Source organism: Alosa pseudoharengus, unplaced genomic scaffold (assembly GCF_046254945.1).
Source record: "Alosa pseudoharengus isolate Yale_2024_CS ecotype anadromous, Long Island Sound unplaced genomic scaffold, YU_APseudo_1.1 YU_APseudo_1.1_scf_10, whole genome shotgun sequence".
Classification (NCBI taxonomy): Eukaryota; Metazoa; Chordata; class Actinopteri; order Clupeiformes; family Clupeidae; genus Alosa; species Alosa pseudoharengus.
Window position 1 is genome coordinate 15,256,174 of NW_027468565.1, and position 16,728 is coordinate 15,272,901.

Genomic DNA, 16,728 nt, shown 5'->3' on the forward strand with positions numbered 1-16,728 from the left:
TCTTGATTTAGGACAAGAATGCGAGTCGCTTTTTTTCCCCTTCAATACAACAAGAATGAATTTGCCCAAGGCAAGTGTTTTGGTAAATATAATTGCTTGACAAACAATCCATCAATCATTTGTTGCACTGTAACTGTCCATCAAAGGTCTGGTAGTTTGCTAATGCTACTTTTTCATTTGTTTATATAACTGGTGCTACATAGCAAAACAAATGTTTGTCAGTTGCCAGGGGAACTGGCCTAAGTGACCTGGGTGGAGCTAGCACCATTCTCGGCCTGTTGAGATAACAGAGGGTGCATGTCCTGAAGTAGGATTTGAGGAACTGGTTGTTCATTGCTTGGATGCTTTGCTTTGATCCACATGTGTCACAAGTTATCCACAACAGTCCTACACCACACGGGCCCTTACACATGCAAAGACCTTTTTGTCTGTTTTGTTCCCCCCACAATATATTACAGTATGTCACGCTGTGTACATCACCGTGTAATGACACTGGTTGAGTGAAAATGCTAAGTGAAAGCAGAGCTTAAATAGGGGAGGAGCACTTGTCATAAACAGCCCATTTTTCTGTCCGTGCAGTTCTGTACTTCTGAGTGCTGCTTGCACTCATGATATAGTCATGTGAATTGTCAGTATGAGTATGTTGAAGTGTTTGTCTGGTTGTGCAACATTTGTACTTTGTAAGTCCAATGAAAACATTGGTCAATACAGCGTTGCCTCAAATGGCAGACTGTACATTCCCCCTGAAGTGCCGCGAAGATCTGAGTACGGCAGTGTGGGGCTCTGCTAGCGTTTACCTTCCCTTGTTGTTAAAACAAAAGGGTGCTTTTCCTTTCAAGTCCTCCTTCCTGACACCTATGATTAATGATAAAGTTTAGTGTGTTTTCGCTGGCTTCGAACACATACGTGTCTTGCGTCCAAGTGCACCAAAATGGCTGTGCGCAAATCTGGATGCAATTATTTTTTTTCTGACTCTCCCTCTCTTGCTCCATCCCTCTGTTCTTCACACGCTATTAAAAATCGGAGGGGGTGTACAAGCCTGCGTCCCCCCCGTTCACTGTTAAAGGTATCCCTGGTGAACCCGGCATGGCTTGGGTGAGTGATGGGCGCCCTGGTCAGATTGTGCCGCGTCAGGGCTCCAAAACACACCCGCGTTGCCTTCCCGCCTTGATCCCCTGTTTATTTACGAGCACAGCAGCTTGTGCGTATGTGTGCACGTTGTTTAGCAAGAGGTTGTTACCCAACTGGTCTGGGAGTGCAGCTTTGGCTGTGCGCTGGAACTCTCTCCCAGTCCTCTTTGCTCTTAATAAGGGCAGAGGCAGCGTTAGGACGGGGTGAGGTGGAGGGGTTAACTGGCTGCCGCCCGTTAATGACCCAAACAGATGCTGCCTCCTCTTGCTCGATGACAGCCTGATTTGTTTAATTTCCCCCTTGGAACTAAATCTGAAAGACTTCCGATCTGGGGTTTGATTTCGCTGCAGTGCTCCAGATGCCCTGAAGGCTACAGAAAGTTCCTTAACATTTTCAGATTGATTACACTGTGGGGTCAACTCTGAGGACCACTTGTACAAACACACATATGTTATGCATGAGTAAATAACTCGGGACAGTGAGCAGAGACGGACTGTATTGAAGTTAAACAAAAGTACATTTAAGCAGCCAGGAATAAAACAGGCCGCTGTCTTTGTGTTTTTCCCTGTTGTCTTTCTTCGTGTCTTTCATATTCTGTAATGGTATGAACTGTAGAGCCTGCTGTGTTTTTGTTGATCCCTTGATGATTTACCTGCGTTTGCCTACAGGGAGACGGTGGTGGAGGGCACCCTGACCCATCCGTTTGCCCTCACGCTCTCTGATGAGACACTGTACTGGACGGACTGGCAGACACGCTCCATTCACGCCTGTAACAAGCACTCTGGGGACAAGCGCCGAGAAATCCTCAATGGCATTCACTCACCCATGGACATCCAGGTCCTTGCCCAACAAAGACAGCCAAACTGTGAGTGTGCTAATCCTGTGTCGTGTTGATTCTCTACCACATGTACAGAAAGATTGTCCAATTGGAGCTTCCTTTTAGTATGCAACAGTGTTTACACACACACACACACATACACTCACACAGTTATTCTTGAGGTAATTATCCATAAGTTATTTGAATACTGTGCCTTGTCTGTGTATGTGCACATGCATGTGTTGTGTACGTATGTTTTAGGATGCAGCATGGAGGGAGGTTGCCTCTAAATTGGAGAAATTAATGATTTCACAGGGAAAGATAATTTAACTTTAAAAATACAATATTTCAAGAATATGTTGTGGCATGGTGCAAAAAAAGAGTTTGAAGTAAATCTGTTTGAACATACATATAACCGGTAACTAACTTCTATTGATATAGTTTTACAGTTGATTTGACCCAGACGACAAAACTGCATAGTGCATAGCCCATGTGGCACGTTGGAAGGACCGGCGTGCTTATCTGACCTTCTCATAACTACATACCATAAAATTTGATTTAAGGATGATGTGAGCACTAGATGCTGATTAAAAACATGCTTTAGGAAAGTGGCAAAGTGGCACAATGTTTCTTTGAGTGCACAGTGCACACATTGCATATTTCTACGCACTACTAGTACATTATATTCTGATGGTCTATTCAACTTGTCCTCTGCCATTTAGTTCACGTTAAGGAGATTCTGATTGACACTCGCTTTTGTTCCCCTGAGAACCTGCATATGGGTATAATTAACTTTTTTTCCTGTGCTGGCATTGGACTGTGTCCTGCTCGTAATCACACAATGTTGGGGCCCTGACACAACATCTGTGCTGGGGGAGGGTCAGGACAGGAGTGAGTTAGAGGGTAGGGGGTAGTAGGGTTTGTGTCAAGGCCGTCTGTGTTCTCCTGTGTAAGCAGCTGCATGCTTTAGCGCTGCCCTGCTATGGTTGGCAAAGTGTGATCTGCAGTGGAAATTATTTTTATTTTTTTTAAAAGTCAAGAGTTTCACAATTACACCCTGATCTGCCCATTATCTAATGTTTAAGAATGATACACAGTGATTCTTCTTATTTAATGTCAAAAAGCAAAGTGCACTCACAAGTGAAGCTGCGAATGCAAATGTTGATGTATGTGGGGTCATTAGTATGTAGGTTATGATTCTGCAGTTCTTGCTAACCCACATCATACTTAGCCACTGTCTCCTTTTTATGATTTATTAAGACATGTGCACTTATGTTAATTAGAATATAAAACTGTTTAGTGCAAAAGAAATGCTGCAGTCTTTTCATTCAGCAGCTTGAAATGCTTTGACCAAGAACCACTTCCAGCAATGTTACAACTCAGTTACTTTCTTGTGTAAAAGTTGTTTTCTGGTTTTACTGATTTATTAGGAAGTTCACATGTGGCTCCTTTGATTGTGTTGTCCAGCTGGTGCCTGTGGTATTTCCGCTTCATGTATTTCAAATCATATGCAGTCCACAGAAGTGAACATTAGATACCATGGTCTCTATCGGAGGTCCAAACCTGTGTCCAGTTCAGCTGAGCTCATTCTACCACCTGACCCTCTGTCCACAGTTCAAACCCCCTGCAGTAATGGGAATGGCGGCTGCTCCCACCTTTGCCTGCTCTCCCCCCTGCAGCCGTTTCACAGCTGCGCCTGCCCCACTGGAGTCAAGCTCAAAGACGACGGCAAGACGTGTCGACCAGGTAAAATACGCCTCTTGTTTGTACCCACCAACTGAGGGCCACCTCTTGAGTGTCCCTTCTTTGCCCCACCATCACTTGTGTGTATTTATGACCACCGCTGGCACAGGGGCGGCTGTAAAGGTTTTGTAAGGTTTTTTTTTTTTTTGGGGGGGGGGGGGGGTCGACGATTCCTGGCACACTGAAACACTGGGGCCCACAAAACTTGGTGGGCATGTAGCCCCACTGGGCTGATTAGGAACAAAAGCTTTTGCTCCCCCACATCTTAAGTTTAATTTGGCTTACTCAACAATCAGAATTCAGCATCCAAAAAAATATTTTGTGTTGTGAAGGTTAGAAGTTAATGAAATTTGACATGCTACTTCGCTACCACATTTATCAGATACACGCCAAATGACGTGAATTTGCGTCCATGGGGGCACTACAACTGACACATTTCAATAGCTTATTGGACCTTCATGATCACTGTTCGTAGATTTAGGTATATGCATTGAATCGGTTTGGGAGGAGCATCTAGTGTGCTATGCAACATGCGGCACATCTAGCTCACTTTGTGTTTTTGGCATTGCTATTAAGGCATGATCCCTAAAAGGAAAATGGATGACATTCCACAGGTTTTGATCATTTCTAACCATAGCCAGTCAATCCCCCCGCCCCCTGAAAATGCAGCACACTGAGAAGCCAACACCCCAAATGAATGCCATTCCACATCATTCAGAAAGGGATGTGACTGGCGACCTCCAATTTTATTACACTGTCACTTATAATTAGGAATTTAGGATATCTTATTTATGCAAGTCTTTTTGTTAATGAGTCTAAAGTGTGTGTGTGTGTGTGGGGGTGTCCGGGAAGGGAAGGGGTGGTGGGGGTTGTGCGGCAGCATTGGCATCCCATTGGCCTCTGAACATTAGCATGCGTCTCTAATGCAGAGAGCCATGACAGAGCGCTCTAATCTTTGACAGATGGCGGGCCCGCGCTCGGCGGCCCCTGAAAGACCCATTTCCCCCTTAGCCGATCGCCGCTAATTTCAATCGCCACAATATACAGGCAGCTACATTAAAGCCAGCCCTCCCCCGGCCAGGCCTGGCCCAGCGCGGCCCTGCCCTGCCCCCCCTCCCTCCAGCAGCATTCTTCACCCTTCCAGCGCACTCTCCAGAGACCAGGCGCAAGACTCTGGGAGCTTTCAGGGGAAATCTGAGGCTGCCTTGTTTGGGGGACTTTTGTTTATTTGTTTGCTTGCTGTCAGTCTGCCATCACCCTTCAGTCGTCAGACTTCTGGGGCCTTAATTGTGTGTGTGTGTGTGTGTCTGTCTGTCTGTATGAGTGTGTGTCCAGGGTGGGGTTAGTATGCGGGGGGCAGGCCTAATAAGGTCAGTGCTAGGTTTGTGTGTTTAGTGGATGTGGTCCAGGCCCATAGTGAAGAATGAAACCTGTTTGTTTGAATTGCCCTGGGGTCTGTGTACATTCCCTCTCACTGAAGACTCCTCCTTTGACAAGGGTCATGGCTCCCAGCAGAGGGTCTGACATGACCACCTTGTGGTGGAGAGACGCCCTGGCATTATTTTGGTGGTGCTAGTCCAGTTGAGACGGACTGGAAAGCAGAAAGTTTGGTTTTCCCCTGCACGTCACTCTCATACCATTGCTCTTGTGTTGGCGCTAAGAGAAGGAGTCATAGACAGTTGTAACGTCACATTTTCTGTTGATGGTTCTATTGGCTCTGCCAATAGCAAAAGCTGTCGATGACGTGTGTGAAACGAATCCGATAACAGCACAGCCAGACTCTCAAATCAAGGTTGAGCTCTTTGTCCCCTCCACCTCCCCCAAGCCCATATCCCAGCCTGACTCGGGAACAGTGGCGACATTGTCTCTGTGCACTAGTGCCGTTAAATGACAAGTCCACCCCCTCCACCCCCTCCACCCTTAAAAAAAAGAGCTCTCCTTAACCTCCAGAGCTTTTTTGAATTTATAACTTTCTCCAATTTTCAGGCAGTGTATTCCCAGGCCAGGAAACAATGAGATGTATTCTTCTTAAGGACCTCATTTCCAGGGGTGCGCACGGGGGGAAGGAAAAAAAAAAAAAAAGGAAACCGAGGAAAAGAAAAGCTAGTGGAGAGGAGAGCGCAGAGAGAGCAAAGTGAGTTAGTGTGCTGTGGAGGCTGGGGGACAGGCTGGCTCCCATACTGCACACAGCCACAGGACTCGCTGAGCTCCCGACTCTGTTGACAGCTAAATAGAACATTAAAAATGTAAATCCAGCACATCCTGTGGTGTTGTCCCCTGGCAGAGGTGAGGTGAGGGATGAGTTTGTGGCAGAAGAAGGAGGGTGGCGGAGTGCAGAGTGGAGGATTTCTAGAAAGGAAATGATAAAAAGCACATACAGGACGTGTTTGCTCATTTGTCTGGCTTGGTTGACTAGATCTGTGCTTTGCAGTCATGGTGGAAGGCTCACCTCTTTTGTTTAGCTGCCGAGCAGAACGGGACGTCAAATTAAAGGCAAATATGCACTCCTCCAAGTAGGGCTTGTAGGGGAAAACAAAAGGAGAGAAAATGAGCAAAAGAGCGTCTTTCCTCTGCTGTCGTTTCTGATTGGCGTCACCACTGATGGATGGAGAGCTTGATTGGGGACTGTCTGTTGCAGCTGGTCTTGTGGCCAGTGGTGTGTGCACGGCTAAAAGGCCTCCCAGAAAGAAAGGGAACGCTCCGAGATAATTGACCACACTGACTCGACTGCTCATTCTGCTAAACCATGGCTCTATGGCACAGAAGCCCCCTCCCTCCACAGGATCAAACCTGAAAAAAATGTCATTAGAAAGGAAATTGTTTTTTTACTAGTTACTTGTACCAAATTTTTACCTTTGTGAAAATTCCTACGTTCCTGTTCTATCTGCAAGACCACAAACCATGCCTTGTTGAATGGAGATAAGGATAAGGGGTAATGAGCAGTCATTACATCAGCAGGTTTGCCATCAACCATTGTGTTGCTAAGCCTCTCTGAATACTTCCTTGGTGGGGGAGGGCAGTGTGCATCCATTCACTTAAGCCGTATGTTGCAGAGGATAGATTAATGTATGTTTGGCCCCACAACACTTTGACCATTGTTCTACTGCTGGTATGGGGTCAGCTTATTGTCACTAGCAGAACCAAAAGAAAAGTCTTGAATAACCTACTTTAGCTAGTAGGAAGTAGGAAAGGCAGGTTTGCCACCCTGCCACAGCAGTTTTTTACAGTCTACTGTAGTCTTCAAGTTATTGACCAGAGGGTAACCTGCATGCATGCCCCACCCACCACCAAATTTATGTCCTTTAGTGGACATTCTGACATCATGACGGTTAAAACTAATTTGCCAAAAAGGAAGAAACCCATTTGTATAATTCTAATCTCCATGTATGTATATTGTTAACTATCTGTAACTATCAGTAAAAGCAGATTGTTGTAACTTAGTAGAAGGAGGTTGTGTTGAAATGTATCTGTCTATGTGTTCACAGGCGCTGAGGAGGTCCTGCTGTTAGCACGGCGCACAGACCTTCGCCGCATCTCTCTGGACCTGCCAGACTTCACTGACATTGTGCTGCAGGTCAGTGACATCCGCCACGCCATTGCCATCGACTATGACCCTGTAGATGGCCACGTGTACTGGACGGACGATGAGGTCAAAGCCATCCGCCGTGCTCGCATTGATGGCAGTGAGGCCCAGACACTGGTAACCACGGAGATCAACCACCCGGATGGTATCGCGGTGGATTGGGTGGCCCGCAACCTGTACTGGACAGACACGGGCACGGACCGAATTGAAGTGACCCGGCTTAATGGGACCTCACGGCGCATTCTGATCTCCGAGAACCTGGAGGAACCACGGGCCATTGTGCTAGACCCCGTCAATGGGTAGGTAACGCCATCAGTGCTACTGTAGAGATACAAGGTTAAAGCAGTCTGTCTGAGAGACCATCACTTTTCTAGAGATGCTGAATTCTTGTCATGACTTTTGTTACATGACTTGCAGTTACATGTACTGGACTGACTGGGGTGAGAAGCCCAAAATCGAGCGTGCGAACCTTGATGGAAGTGAGCGCCTCATTCTTCTGAATACCTCCTTGGGCTGGCCCAACGGTCTGGCCATCGACTACACTGCAGGAAAGCTGTACTGGGGGGATGCAAAGACGGATAAGATTGAGGTGAGTGAGCGCCACAGACTCTCAGCATGTTGGAAACAGACAAGCAGGCACTGTAGAGAGGCGCTCTGTGGCAGTAAGTGTGCTCTGAATGTGTTCCCAGCCTAGCCTCATTCAGATTGCTCTCACGTGCTGCAGGAGTATAAAGCCAGAGGTCTTGGGGGATGCTGACTAGAGGCTGTCCCCAGTGATAAAATATTTGTGAGATGCTGCTCTGTTGCTGCTGTAGTGAAATGCACAAGGTACACATTCCTGATAAATCGAGGCAATGGCGGCAGACTGAGGGTTTAACTGACCAGTGCTCCCACGTGAGTCGCAGAGGAATGTTGGAGGCGTTATATAATACCTGGGCCAGGCACACCAGACTTCCTGTCAGCAGCTGGCCTCCATGTTTTCTAGCCGCGTGGATTCCGGCTCCAGTTAACACCTCCTATGTGTCACTCCGGAGCGCAAGTCTCTCTTAGTCACTGTGGATTCTAGGCCTGTTCACCAGACCACAGAGGGAACTCCAGTTTGGCGCGACTGTTTTTTATTTTCTCCTGTAGTTTGGATGGTCCTCCTTTGTGGTTACACAGAGAGGCTTGAGCTGTGAAGCAGCCATTTTTCTAGACTACATGTATGAATGAAGAGCGCTAGGGTGTTGGCCTAACCAGGATGGCTGCCTTTCATTAGGTTACAATCTGTGTTGAAAGTCTATACTGCAAACACAAACGGGGCACGGGACTCTTCCCAGATGAGCTTCCACTCCCTTGGGTGGGACTGCTTTCTAGCGTTACACCCACTGCTCACATGGCCCTTTTCTTTGTGTATATAGGTGTGTGTGAGTGTGTGCGTGTGAGTGTTTGTGTGTGTGTCTGTGTGTGTGCATACACATGTTCGTTTGAGAATGTGTTTGGGACTGTGATGCAGGATCAACAAACGTCTCACGATTTCCCAGCCTATGAAGTCGGCTATAGTCTGATCCCTTGTCAGTTTTAGAATCTCTCCATCATTCCATTGAGACACCCCATCCCTTTTTGTTGTGTTTGCGTAAACAGACCATATCAACCGAACCCCCCAGACACATACACACTCGTAAAAGGATGGGAGAGGGAAAGAATCTTAGCTATGTATTGTTATATCATGTGTCTTAGTCAAGAATCCACTTGTGAATCACTGATCTACTGCCATTTCTGGTGGATGCAGGTTTCATATGATTTGAGCCAGTGAGCCATGGGACTTGATCTGGGCTATGAAACATCAGGGCCTAAACACAACACTCTGACAGAAACACAACTGGAATGATGATGTTCTGCTAGTTGACAAGTTGACGCAATCCCAACAGTCAACAGTCTAAATCAAAACAGTACCATGTTGGCAGGAAAGTTGGAGCAGACCACCCATGGTTTCAACTGACGATCACTCAGTCTTTATCATGATTCTCCTGTAATAAATAATTAATTGCACTTCCTCTTGTAAAGGTATAGCCTAATTTCATGTATGATGTGGTGCCTTTCGAAGTTCATTTATGCAGTGATGATCTAACTCTTGGTGAGATGTTTGATTGCTAAGAGATGAATACATTTGAAAGTAAATAGATAGTAGTAGAAGTAGACTGCACTTAAAGAAATGTAATTGTGATCAATTGACTCTTCAGTCTAGATGTGAAACTGGCTACAGTTAGAATAGCCTATATATGAGGCCATGGTTTTGGAGATGGTGCACAGTGAACTCTGATGACGCTGGAGCCATTTTCATTTTTGCTCTGGCATGGCATTAACAAAACAAGGCACTTGACCAGAGAGTAAGGAAGAGACCACAGAAGGACGCCAAAAAGGCAAGGGTTGCTCTGAAGGTCAGTGGTCTGCCTGTCTCCTGTGTGGGACAGCTCAGGGTGAGGAGAGGAGGGAGCAGGAGCTGTCGGAGCTGCAGTGTTGGTTTTCCTGGGAGAGGAGCTGGCGGGCGGGCTGATTTGAGAGCAGATTAGGGTGCTCCCGCTGAGACATTGAGGCCCAGACCAGAGCTGGAGACTCGCTCCACGTGCGAAAGCCCTCTAATGTCTCTCCCAGCGCATTTGGAGTGAACTTGTGAAGGTCTTTGAGGGTAGTGTGAGGCTGTGTGGGCTGGGTCTTTTTTTGGCAGATGCCTGCACCTCCTCTCTGTGCTACTTCAGAGAATGTAGTTGTTTTTTTGTGGTTGTCAAAGCCGATTTCAGCAGCAGTGCTGCAGGGGTAACGGCGTCCTTAGCTCCCCGCAGGGAGAGGGACAAGGACAAACAGAGATGTTGGAACAATCTCTTTATCAGGTGAATGCTGTCAGAATAGATCATCTTCCTGTGCATGCTAGTCCATAAGGCACTGCAGGCGTACTTTGCTGGCATTCTGGTCGTTGCACTCTACAGTTGAAATCAGAAGGATTTAATGAATGAAGCTGTGTGGATAGACTACAAGTTGTGAAAACAAAACTCCAACACCTGATTAGGTGTGACTATGTGAAAATTCTGCTTTGGAAGGTTAAAGGTTACGCACATTTCAGAAAAGTGGCCATTAATTGCTTTTTGCTTTTTGATATGTGAATGGAATTGTGTCTTTAAGTAATAATGTCACCCTGGCTTTCCCATAAGAAAACAAGCCGCTGTTTTGTATGGCTAGAAGTGTGCTCTTCTCTGTGATCTGTGAGTTGACCTCCTGGGGAGAGCCCTTTACCAGCGGGCTCTAATGGGTGCTCCCCACAACCCTCCACCCTGGCTCTCACAATAGCAAGCGAATAATGATGGCAGTGGCTGGCCCCTTACAGACCCTCCCTCGCTACACACACACACACACACACACACACACACACAAACGCCACTGCACCAGATGTCCATTTGAGCGGTAGGTCCCATTCCTTGAGGTTCCCAGCCATATCTGATGAGTAGGTCCGCCCACCCCCAGCCCCCCTCAAGCCTTCCCATTATGCTCTTTAATTCTCTCTCTTGCTCCGTCTTTACAAGGGTTCTTCTGCTGCTCCTAATGAAGCTCCTTGGCCCAGGCCTGGTTCAGCCCCTCTCAGCCTCTCAAAAGAGGAGAAAGTGCTTGAAGTGCTAATGGCTAGGCGCTGGACTGCTGCTCTGTTGGCTGCCGGCCCTCATTATTTTCTTTTTCTCCAAAAAAAGTCTGTTTTTTGTTTTGTTCGTTTTTTTTCCGCAACTTTGTTCTTCTGTTTGCTGTTGATGACGTACCATTTGTTTTACTAAGGAATGAACATTAACACGCTCATGTTTACTTTTGGTTTTTGAAAGTTTTTTTTTTTTTTTACTTAAGTGAAATCAGGTCTTTAAGAGGGAGTAAAGAATTGTTTTTAGTCAAAAGTACCTTTCAGCATTTGGAATGTGGCTGTTCACTGGATGAATGCTTATAAATAGAGGTCTGAAGGCTTTTTAGCCCTCCTCCTTGCCCTCCTCTCCTTCCCCCTCTTTTCTCTCTACTTCTCTGCTGGTGACAGGGCCTGTCTGAAAAGACTTTTTTCTCCTCTCCTTTTTCCTTTCCTTGTTGTGAGCTGAATTGCATTCAGAGGAACCGTGGACATGTCCATTGTTTATTTTATGGTGTTTGTAAAGGCGTGGAGCCTGCAGCCCTTTCGAGAGCTGCTCGGACCCATGCGCCTTGCTTCGCTCCCATGCATCGCGTCTGGGAGCTGGAAGTTATAGTGTCTGTCACCAAAACCACTGAAGTAGTTAAGATGAAAAATGCGAGCGAGCAAAATGAATGTTGATAACAGAGGTGTCTGTGGCTCTTGAATGGATTATCGCAGGCCACTTCAAAGGAAAGTTCTGCTGTGTTTTGGAGTCCAAATTCCATTCCGAGATGATGATATCCAGGCGTTCTAGGATTTGCATGTATGGAGTGTATATTTTCACTGTGCATTAATTTTTGGAAGATTTTCTGCTGCCCTTCTGAATTTTTATTTGTATTTTTCCAAATATACTTCACTGAATGTTGCAGTTTGGACTAATAATGGCATACTCTGCTGCCTGCCTCGCCTTTTAAATGTGCTGCAAAGCTTTTGGGGGTGAAGGGGGTGGGGGTGGGGGGTTGAATTCACTCCAGGAATTTCTCCTTTCATCTTGGGTCTCCTGCACATCTGAAAAGGAGGTCTATGTTATTGGCATTCGCATTGGAAGTTTTTTTCCCCCCTTTTTCTGCCCTCCTCAAACAGTATGGGAGTTGTGGGCTTTTATTTCCTCCATTCGTGTGTTTTTGCTTCTTTTTGAGGGAGTCTAATACCCCGCTCCCGCCCCCGCTTCACCCATAACTTTGTCTCTCATTGCTCGAAGCCTCTGATGTTGCCGCCGAGCCGCCACCCCCTCTCCCTCTCCCGTGCCCCCTCAGTGCTGAGATGCTAAAGATAACTTCCCTGACTGATGTGCAGTTCGCCATAGAGAGGGGGGGGGGGCAGCTTTTGTCAGACAATTATGGAGATTGGTGCTTTTCACCAAGGCTTTTGTGACTTTTTCTTTTTGGCGTGCACCATGCCTACCCCACGGGTTTCTCATAATGGCAGATATGTTTTACAGGGAGATATGGCACCGAAAATACAGAGCTGGCCTTTTCTTCCTCTCCTCGATCTTTCAAGCGGAGATGGCCTATAGCACCTCTAAATCTCTAAACTGCTGAAATCTCTAAACAGCTTTTATAAAAAGTAAAAGAAAAGCATACTTGTGAAAAGGATCAATAATGTTTTCTTTCCAGGGCCTTCTCCAAGTGCCACTTGAGGGGACTGGGTGCATTGTGGTCCGCCTCAGCCGTGAAACTTGATTTGCACAGGATTCTCTCCCCAACAAGGGCCTGCTCTACAACATTAGCCATGCTAATGATGGCCCCCTTTGTCTCTGCGTTAGCGGCTTGTCCAAGCCCTGTCAGAGTCAATGGGGGTGAGGCGCAGGGAATGGAACCCCAATAAAGTCCCCAGAAAATCGTGGAAGGAGATTGAAAGCTCCAAAGGTCAAGCTTCACTGGTCAGGGACACGTCATCAGGATGAGGCTCAGTCTTCCCTTCTGTCTTTTTCTTTCTCTATTTCTCTTTTTTCTCTTTCTCTCTCTCTCTCTCTCTCTCTCTCTCTCTCTCTCTCTCTCTCTCTCTCTCTCTCTCTCCCTCCCCCCCTCACAAACTCACTCACTCTCACGCCGACACAAACACACACAGAAAGCGAAACATATGCAAATGTGTACACCAATCTGGTCTCTGGTCTGTCTCTTGTTTGAGAGCGCTCAATCTCTCACTCCAGAAACCTCTGTTCTCCAATTTCCTCATCTTATATGGAGTTGACATTGCAGGTCAAATGTGTTGGCAGCATCAGCATTTGCAGGTTCACAAAAACATTTCTGTGGTTTTGTTTGAAGTCAGGCTTTTTTCTTTTTCAATGTTAAGTCATATCCATTTCCACATCAATTCTCCTCATGGTCTTAGCTGAAATGTGGGTGAACGTGGTTAAATAAAAGATGTTTTTAAACCTCTGGTTTAGCCAACAGCTAAATCAGTTCAAAGAACTGTTTTGTTGTTAATTGCCTGGTTACTTTTTGTCGCAGTTACGTCGAAACCTTTTGATGTTTCCCCAATTCCAAGGATATGTGGTTTTTAGACATGTATTAAAAACACCTGTTTTGCGCAACTCTTTCCATCCTCTCTGGCCAGAGGTCCGCTGTCCAACCATTCCCTCACTTTCACTCCATAATGCATCTTGGAGTAATTTCAGACAAAGCAGGAGACAGATTGAAAGCCTTCTACCTCAAAAGCAGCCATTTTGTATAGTGGAGTAAAAGCTAAACACCAGCACGGCGTTTGGAATCTCTTCTGCGAGTGCGAAGGAGAGATGCTTTAAAATGCGCCCAGCCATTGGGATGGGAGGCATTAGAGGTTTGTTTATAGAAGGAGAATCACTTTCCTTCCCCCTCCTCGCCTGTTACTCGCCTTAAAAACTCATCACTTCCCCAGAACTACTCAAATGGGCCACACGTACACACACTTTTGGAAATAACAATGGAAATGTTCAGTGCGGTGGGTGGTCACAGGAATGCTAGCGCTAGCACTCCTGGCGTAAATGGCTCCATTCTCCGGTGCTTTCTGCTTAGGAACAGGGCGTCCTAAGCCTGAGCCTCAGTAAGTGTGAGGTCTGGCTCCTCCAGAGGCGAGCTGAACAGAGGCATATCTCTCTCTCTCTCTCTCTCTCTCTGTCTCTCTCTGTCTCTCTGTCACTCTCTGTCACTCTCTCTCTCTCTCTCTCTCTCTCTCTCTCTCTCTCTCTCTCTCGCTCTCTCTCGCTCTCTCTCTCAGCCCAGCTCCACACGACAATCTGTCTCATTTCCTCTTTGGATGTGCTGCCGCTGTCCCACATCTGTCAGTGGTCTGCCAGTGAGGTGGGGAGGGGGTGAGAAAGGAGAGGAAAGGAAGGCGTGGAAGGACAAGGGGCCTGGGGGGTGGGTGGAGGGCTGGAGGGGAGCGCCAGCTTGCTACTGCTGCTGTTCTGGAGATGTTTTGTGGCTTATTAACATGAGCGTGTCGTGGCTACCCCTCTTTCCACAGCCGTGTTCTGCGGTGAGGAGTCGCCAGCAGCTGCCGAGTCCCTATCTGCTGCGTAGCAATGCGTCCCATATGGCCTCCCAGCACAGCACCACACTGCCTCTGACGTTTACATGCACTAGGAGGCTATTTGTGTGAAGGGGTCTCCTTATCTGCCTACCAAAATAATCTGTACCGCTTCTTTCTTTCATTTTTCTGTTCTCTCTTTTTTTTTTCAGTCACTGATTTTCTTTCTTCCCTCTATGGTTTCGCCTGCTGTCTTGCCTTCTCCCTCAATATACTTCTCCATTTTCCTTTCTCTGTTGCCAGAGTGACCTTATTTGGGTGTTTATTTATTTGTCTTGCATGTGAAGGCCCTGCCGTTATGTGAATGTAATTACCTGTTGGCTGGGCCTCAGCAGGCAGTTGGCAGGCCCGGTTTGGAGCCTGTGTTCCTGTTTAAAGAGTGGCTGGTGCGAGAGATTTATTGTTAGTGATGCTCTCCAGACACCAGCTCAATTGCTTGCCCATATTTTACATGGGAGGTGCAGTGGCTCTGTGTGTTTGGGGGAGGGGGCATTTTTCTGCTGTTGCTGCACTCTTTCCCCCCTCTTCTCTCCGGGCCGTAGTGTCTTAAGCTAGGCTTGGTTCACCATTGTTGTTTTGTGCTTTGTATTAATGCATTGACCTGCATACGATTGCAGTTTTGAGCAGGACTTTCTCAAGCGAGGGCTTAAAACGTAACTCATATCTTAGCAGATTGTTTCTCATGTATCAGATGATGTTTGGTTGAGAACCCACAATGTCCATGACGTGTCAGTCAGTCTATCAGACAGGATGTTTATATGTGTTTGTTTATGGGTGAAAGAGGATACACAGGCTCTGTTCAGCGTCCTCATTGACAACACCATCAGTAACGAGCTTCAATAACACAACTCCAGTAAATATACAATAACAATTCAAAACAGCCATTGGACATTTTTATGAAGAGATCCCTTGCCTCTCAGAACCATTTCATGGGGACTAGGTTGCATGGGCTACCAGCTTTGTCATGCATCTTTTGTCATCTCATACCACTCCCCCTCATAGTGCGTCCTGTGAGATTTGCGGCGATGTTGTTGTTATATTTACAGCCGTTTGTAACCGCGCTGGATATGTTTTAAGATTTGGTTTGCAATACTGCATTGCACAATTCTGTAAATCTGCTTCTCCTTTGCCTCCTCAGTATACCAGTCTGCTTCTGGTAGAATGGCTAATGATTTGCTGATTCAGCCCAAGCCTCTCTCTGTCTGCCTCATTTAATACGACATGGCATCACATCCCCACCAGCTGCCAAGGAGTCCCCAGCGCAGCCTTGTTGTGGTTTCACTGCTGCATGTCAGCCGGATGACACAGGGCTACTCCACTGCAGCACAGGGGCCCCCTAGGGTTCAGTGGCAGGACCTGGCCTGCTCCTCATCAGCGTGCTGCCTGCCCCGTGGTCAGACTCTTCGGCTTTCATTTTCAACTCAAATGAGCTACTCGGGTTACTCAAGCTCGTGCCTTTAGCTAGCCTTTCCTACCTCAAGCAGGTCAGAGTGTAGATAAGTAGCAGCACCCTCAGATTCAGCAGCAGCTCTGGGATCTTGCCCCTTTGGAGGTGCCCACCCTGCTGCTGTGGCGGCTGTTGAGGTCAGGAGTGTAGGAGGTCTTGTTTGGACCAGTTTTCTTCTTCCAGTCATGCTCTTGTAACATAGCTCAGAGATGGTTTTCCATAGAAGGAAATACTTGAGGTCCTTACATCTAAAATCCATGTTGTTGGTTTTTTTTTTGGTCGTTTAAGGGTTGGCACAAACTACCCTGTGGTTGCGATAATGCATAACTTTGCGCACTAACTAAATTAGATTACAAATAATTTAGGAAACCAAATGCAACAGACTCTGCTCTCAAACCCATTTATCAACACTGATGCACACTCCATCAGACTTAATCACAAAACAGCATGTTAGTATTGGCTTCATTTAGACAGCTTTATTTAGTAACCCCTAGCTTTTTTAGAAGGCTTTGAAGGGCCAGGCTAAGATGCAAACCCCACTCCAATCTCTCTCTTCGCTGGGACAATGAGAATATCACACTTCTTCCTCCCATTCCAAGGCAAGAGTGAAGTGAAGAAGCCAAGTTATGGTGGGGAATGGTAGGAAGCACATGGAATGCAGAGCTGACGGGAGGGGTGAAACAGAAAATGGAGACAGCATTCTGTTTGAATTAAGAAGGCGCTGTTCTTGGCCCTCCACAGCAAATGGCAGATAAAAAGATAATATCATTTGTAGCCCAGCCGGGCTGGCTGTCAGAAGCATTGGCCAAACCGCCAGT

At 46.7% G+C, this 16,728-nt stretch overlaps 1 protein-coding gene across 5 annotated transcripts in view; it reads left to right on the forward strand.

Annotated features, from left to right (window-relative positions):
- Nucleotides 1-16,728, forward strand: part of lrp5 (low density lipoprotein receptor-related protein 5) — a 51,239-nt gene that overhangs the window by 10,622 nt on the left and 23,889 nt on the right. For all 5 annotated transcript variants that reach the window (XM_076265141.1, XM_076265150.1, XM_076265132.1 and 2 more), the window contains exons 5-8: nucleotides 1,800-1,996; nucleotides 3,563-3,694; nucleotides 7,177-7,573; nucleotides 7,692-7,863. In XM_076265141.1, coding sequence (XP_076121256.1) covers nucleotides 1,800-1,996; nucleotides 3,563-3,694; nucleotides 7,177-7,573; nucleotides 7,692-7,863 — 898 coding nt within the window. The remainder of the gene's footprint in view (nucleotides 1-1,799; nucleotides 1,997-3,562; nucleotides 3,695-7,176; nucleotides 7,574-7,691; nucleotides 7,864-16,728) is intronic.